The sequence below is a fragment of the Echeneis naucrates genome, chromosome 10 (genome assembly GCF_900963305.1).
Source record: "Echeneis naucrates chromosome 10, fEcheNa1.1, whole genome shotgun sequence".
Classification (NCBI taxonomy): Eukaryota; Metazoa; Chordata; class Actinopteri; order Carangiformes; family Echeneidae; genus Echeneis; species Echeneis naucrates.
Window position 1 is genome coordinate 16,263,510 of NC_042520.1, and position 6,571 is coordinate 16,270,080.

The 6,571-nt window shown below is 41.8% G+C and overlaps 1 protein-coding gene across 1 annotated transcript; it reads right to left on the reverse strand.

Annotated features, from left to right (window-relative positions):
* Positions 1–250: 250 nt before the first annotated feature.
* mchr2b (melanin concentrating hormone receptor 2b) lies at positions 251–4,382 on the reverse strand. The gene is made up of 2 exons (XM_029513045.1): positions 3,979–4,382; positions 251–935 (listed from the first exon to the last, which is right to left on the reverse strand). The coding sequence occupies exons 1-2, from the start codon at positions 4,380–4,382 to the stop codon at positions 296–298; spliced, it is 1,044 nt and encodes a 347-aa protein (XP_029368905.1). The 3' UTR covers positions 251–295.
* Between the last annotated feature and the right edge of the window lie 2,189 nt (positions 4,383–6,571).

Sequence of the window (6,571 nt, forward strand, 5' to 3'; positions counted from 1 at the left end):
TGCCTGAAGTCTCAGAAATTCCCTCTAGTTTTGGCTTTTGAGTCTTTCCTTTTTTCTTTTTTTTATGTGTTTTCTTTCCCCAGAGTCAAATCTCTGTTTCTCAGCAATTTATTTTATTTTTTTTTTAAAACCTTGAACATGAACTGTGTTTTTTGGATGATACAGCTGCTTGTGGTTCATGGTGAAAAAGTTTAGAAGTATTGCTTCAAAAGTAACACCATTAGTCAAGCTGCTACTTTTTTGAGGTGCATGGCAAAACATTTCTGGGTACCTAGAAAATAACAGCTCTTTGTGATTAGATGACGGTGCAGCGGTAACTGGGGTTGTGGGTTGCACTGGAACCATCTGTCTTCACTGCTGTGAGCTTGGACGAATGCTGGGAGCTGTGCAGCTTGTTTCTGTGGCAAAGTCGCTCACGGTAGTTCTGGGCAAAGATGAGCAGCATGAGCGGGTTGATGCAGCTGTGGGAGTAGCTGAGGCAGATGCTGATGTGGTAGGCGTAGATGAAGGCAACGCTAGGTGTGTTGTTGCTCAGGTTGATAATCTGAATGACATGGTAGGGCGACCAGCAGATCAGGAACAAGGCGATAACCATCAGGACCATCTTGGTGGCTTTTTTGGCCCAAACAGTTTGCTTACGCCTCATCCGGCGAATGGAGCTGAACACGTGGTAGAGGGTGAGTGAGTAGAAGGTGCTGATGATGATGAGGGGGATGATGTAGCCCAGGACGGACTGGTAGAAAGTGTACCAGTACATATCCTCAGGCCCATCCAGGTACATCATGCAGACCTGCAATTGGTGCCGGCGCTCAACCTTGGCATACATCATGACTGGGATGGTGAGGAGGAAACTGCCCAGCCACACAAGCATATTGATCATGATGGTCCAGTGGATGGTCCTCCTCTCTGAGGTGGGGTGAACAATGGCAATGTACCTGTGAGGAAGAAGTCACCTCCTTAGAGCAGGGCACAAACACAGATCAGGCCTTTTTCCCTCCTTAACAAATACCATTTGAAAACTACATTCTTTCTGTATTATGTACTCAGTAAAGTGATGAATGCAATGATAAATGACGATTTAATCATTCAGAGAATCAGACTTAGCAGAAGTAAATTAATACCATTTCCATTTGGAGCTTGCTTTGTTTTTATTTTAGTTTGTTTGGCTGGTCATTGATTTCACACTTTGGGAAAGGAAATGAATGACCACTGTGCTATGACTAAGGGTATATGGAAGTGAAGAAAATAAATTAATTCAGTTGCTCTACATGTCTAATTTACTCTGACCCCTCCAACCTTTCCAGAGAGCTTTTAATAATCGAGTAAACAAGTTTTCTTCATGTGGAGAGACTGAGATACGATTCTCTGAAGTACTCTGGGATATGGAGCCCAGTACTAGAGCATGTCAAGGACCAATGACACCCCTCTCCTGTAACCCCTTGGTAGGCTGGACTGTTGTGCATTGGAAGAGCTGACATTACACCACCCCCCCCCCCCCTTTTTTTTCTTTTACAGTTTTTAATTTTATTTTTAGTTATCAGTACTTCCTTTAATTCTTTACTTTTTTTTTTACAGTACCTTGTCGCTCTTATTTTGGCCTAACTCTTTGTCTCTGTCTTTGTTGGTATCTTATCAAAATGTTAGAAATTAAATGGCCAAAAAAATATATAGAATAAATCGTTTAACATACTGATATTCTAGCAAATGTCCCCACAATCACCCGCTAAATTCTCCTATTATCCTAATCCACAAATCAATACTTTGTAATTCTTTCATCAGCAAAAGCTGATGTGGATGTTCATGTGATCATTAACTAATTATGCGCAGGTCATTACTAAACTTGTGACCCGGTTGGTCTGTTGTCTCAGCTGTGATCAAAACCTACTGTGACTAAACTGTCAGAACTAGTGATGGGAATTCTGGCTCTGTTTAGAGAGCCAGTTTTTTTGGCACAGCTCACTAAAAAGAGCAGACTCTTTCTGCTCTCAAGTGGCTTCTCAGATTTTTTTTTGCTTAAATTCATTTATTACCATAAATAATGTAAAATTATATATAAAATGAATTACTAAATGTTAAAAAATACATTATATCAAATAATCGTTATTCATATAGCTTATTACACCTAACATGGAGCAGAGTGCTACAAAAAATAAATACGCATAAATAAGTAGAAAAACAAGGACCCTTCTCAATTAGACAAAAGGTCCAAAGGTCTAATTGTATTCTTATTTATCAACTTTTAACTATTTAGTGTGAAACAACAATAAATACAAAAAGAACAAAAACAACAAATGAAAGGGTGTATAAACGTATCCAACATTATAACAAAATCTAAATAAAAATGTGTAAAACAAAAAGAAAATCAGGTGAAGGGTTTCAGCTAGTCTTTAGAGAAGATTGGCATTGATAAAGGCCAAGTGCCTCAGCTTTGAGCTCTGTCTAATTATTTGCCCTGTTTTTTAGAAGATTCACTCAGAGGGGACGGATGTGGCCATAGTACAGTCTCCGTGCCATCGCATGTGCAGGGCGTGGGCAGACTGAAGCCTTGGTCACCCATTCTGCTTGGCTTGATCAATGAAACTGGAATGAATCAAAATTGTGCTTCTCTTCCTGCCAGTCATTTTCACTGCCCACCTGTTTCCAGCGTCTCTGTGTGGGTGTGCTAGTGACTGTTCTCTCTCTGTGCTGTGGTTGGCCCCTCCCCCTCCTGCTCAGTGCTCATGTAGCTGACCAATCACGTGCGGCTTCAACAGAAAAAAATAAAAAAATAAAAATAAATGAAGCGAGTCTAAGAGGCGTATCGTTTGCGACCGACCCATCACTAGTCAGAACTGACCGCATGGTGAACACTTTATTGTCTGAGTTTTGAGAAGTAGCTAAGTCGTACAGAAAAAGAATGAATTGACACACACTGTGTAGGTGCATGTTATTAATCTCTCCATCTCTTAAAAAAAGCAGCATTACAGCAAATATAGAATTGTTTCCTGTGACAGTATCAGCACTAAAATACTTGGTAGTGATCAAGTCATCTTGCAGTCTTAAAGAATTTCATGTGAACGCTTTAATTTGCCTCCATATCCACGCTCGGTTAACATTACCAGAAATAACTTGCACTCTAATTGGGTAACTGGATGGGGTGAACCACAAAACCCCTACAAAATAAAATTACACAGTGCAGCAAGATAGTTTTCCTGTATTGATTATGACAGTGCTGTTTTTGTTGGCAGTCTCAGGGAAAAAAGGAGACTTATTTTTATTATCACTGCCTTTTTAATAGATGGGTTTTGGCAATATAAGAAGTTAATGTCTTCACTGTGATGAATTTTGATGGCAAATGAAACATTTAATCACTCCTAAGTTATTCATGTGGAATACTTGTTGCTCTGCTGTAAGCTGTCATGAATGATTTTTTTTTATTTCCGTTGTGTTATGAGATTTTTTTTGCGGGGCTGTTTAACTTGAACAAATATCATATGGCCATATAGTATGTGGTGAAATAAACACGTACATTTGGAATGACAAAAATAGCCTATTTCTAAAGAATTAAGGATCTTGTTCGGTCCAATGCCTGCCCAATACACAGCACAGTTAGCTGGTTAGCTACCCAATACTGAAGACCCGTGACAGCAAAGCCCTGAAAACAGCCCAACAGCTCTGATCACCTTCAAAGACAGACACTAAGGACCCATTTAGACATCCTGCATGTGTTCAGGTCATTAACAAGAAGTGTAAAACATTGTTGCCATAAACATGATGTCCCTATGGCTCAGAAGGCAAATGATAACTTTAGAGGGTCTGTGGGGGGGTTACACCTCTAGCTTTATACTTATTACCAGTAGACTGATATCGTTGTTATCAGTGTTGCTTTTATGAGTCGTGGCAGTATTGAAGGCCGGATAATTATGCTTTCACCGCTCTTTAATGGAAAAACAACACAACACTGAGTATCTGGGAGGATGACAACTGTGTCACACTTACCGATCAATGCACAGCACAGTGACAATCCCCACTGTGGTGAACTGGTTGCTCACATCCACCACCACGACCGCTTTGCACATGAAGTTTCCGAAGACCCACTGTCTGTCTCTGACCAGCTGGTGGATGTTGAAGGGCATGACGAGCAGGAAGAGCATGTCGGCTATGGCCAAGTTCAGCACGTAGATGTCTGACACCATTTTCTTCTTGCAGGCCGCCACCGCGTAGATGACCAGCGCGTTGGCGATGACTCCGACCGAGCACAGGATGCCATAGATGGAAGGGAAGATGTGCATGAAAGTGGCGATGTCGATGTGGTCGTAGGGCTGGGGAGCCAGGTCCAGACATGCCGGGTCGGTCAGGTTGTAGGTTTGGTTGCTTTTGCACAATGTGTCCGTGTCGTTCATCCTCCCGTCCGGTCAGCTGCAGCCGCGTCTAGGTGGGATGCCGGTTAGGACGCGCGCCGTGCGCTCTGCTGCCGGCCGTCCGGTCTCCAAAAGTGCGCCCCAAATGTCAGGCACCCTGCTCGGCGTGTGTTCCCCTTCCAAACACGGAGTTGTTTAAAGCAAAAGATAATAAAATACATCAAATCTGGCTACACCAGCAGAGGCAGCGTGTGTCTGTGGAGCGACTGTTTGCTGCGCGCCTCAGCCGTGCGCTTTACCAGCCGTGCCCCACCATTTAGAGATCACCTGCTCTGTCACAACGAAGAAACCAAATCCAAAGCAGTTAGGGTCAGGGTCGGGCCTCAGAGCTGAGACTGAAACAACGTAGCTCTTAGTCTGCTTCTTATTTCGACGGGAAATGATCCTCCCTCGCTGATAAAGCAGTCCACTGTTACAGCGTCAGGATGTAAACAATCATGTGTTCCACTCTTCCACAGTGTGATCAATAAAAAGACAACAGGGGCTTTCATGTTTCACAAGTTCAAGACAAACCCACCTGTGATTAAAAATAAGAATGTCATTCTTGCTTTAAAAAGTTCAGAGCACCCTGAAGCTGAAATACAAACGGCTTCAGAAACACTTGAGGCGCATGGTGTCAGACATCTTTTTTCTTTTTTTAAAGGATGACTCGTTCAGCTTTAACACTACAGCCGATCACTGCTGAATAAGTTTTAATGATGTATCTGACCTCAAGGGGTCATTGATGGGATTCTGAAGCTCTGTCCTACCAGCAGCTTTGATCCAGGTGTGAAGTATCTCAGCGGTGAAGGCTCTGCTGGGATAACACAAGAAGCCAGTGGGAATATATATTTAAGCTTTCCTTGTGCTGGCTTCAGGTACCTGTGATGGCTGCTTCCTGATAAAACTACTTTTCAAAGTTTAAGTATAATTATTTTCACACAGGTTTTCAGGAAGAATATGATACAGTTTGCTCCTTTTATCGTTGTTCCACAACAGCTCTCTTAAATCAGCTCTGTCAATTATTCACAACAAAAGACAACTCCAACCTCAATGAAGTTCAATTTTTTTAGTAGGATTTTTATCTTCCTGAGTGCTGGTTACTGTCATGAGGAGTATCTGTACAGATTGTACAACAAATTTGTTCAGTGGCTACACCTGCAAGACTAAAACAGCAAGTCCACTGGGTTTGTTCATAACCAAACAGTACCAGGCAAAGGCCTGGAAAACGTCGGTGATAAAAATATAAAATGTGACAACAGACAGGTAATATCAGATCCTCCATGAACTCAGTTCGTGCAGTCACTTTTGTGTTTTTTGTGCCGTCTGTCTTTCCTCATGCAGAAATGTTCTTTCTTGCATCTTGCTGCCCTCTGCCAGGACACTTTTCTACAAGTTTGAGGATTGTTCCTTTGAGGTTTAACGGAATTGTTAACCTGCTGCTGCTGTCTCTCAATGCTTAGGAAGAAAAAATAGTTTGTAATTTTCTAACGTTTCCACATGTATCTCCATGTGAGCATAATAATGTGCACATAATATCATATCTGATCTTAGTGGAGTCTGAGTGAAGGACAAAAACATTTACCTCCACCTAGATCCAGCTTGTAACCCAAAGGTGACAGGATCTGCAATTTGCATGCCTTAGAATGGAAAGATGCCACACACCCTTTCTGCATGACTAACAGCGCATCCCGCAAAAATGTAATGGCTGTCAGTCAGTTCAGCTTTCAGAGAAAATACTGTGGCCACAACATGGCAGGAAATTACAAGTTAAGTGCATGCAAAATAGCATTGTCCATGTTCTGAGATAACATTTCCACCTCAGTGTCCCAATTTATCTTTGTTGTTAGCTTAAATTATCTAGCACTATTGAAAATACTTGTGCGATCACAAAAGAAATATTACAAAGAGCAACATAGACTCACAAACACATGCATTCAGATCACAAATACAAAGTGACTGTGAAGAGATACCAAAGCCACAAAAATTATGCAAAGGCAGGCTCATCATTTTTTGGATCCCCCACAAAACCCCACTGCTGTCTGTACTGCTTGCAGTGGGCTTGTGGTTTTAGTCTTTGCATATTGTGTTGTTGTTTTGTATTTGCATACTCATAGTGTTTATTGTACCATTGATGGAAATGTTTTCTGAATTTCATTGCACTGAGCTCTCAGGGCCACCATACTTGGTCC

Coding starts and splice junctions, on each gene's coding strand:
- mchr2b (XM_029513045.1), bottom strand. CDS start 4,382: ATGAACGACACGGACACATTGTGCAAAAGCAACCAAACCTACAACCTG. Junction 936..3,978: donor ACTGTGCTGTGCATTGATCG/GTAAGTGTGACA, acceptor TCTTCCTCACAG/GTACATTGCCATTGTTCACC.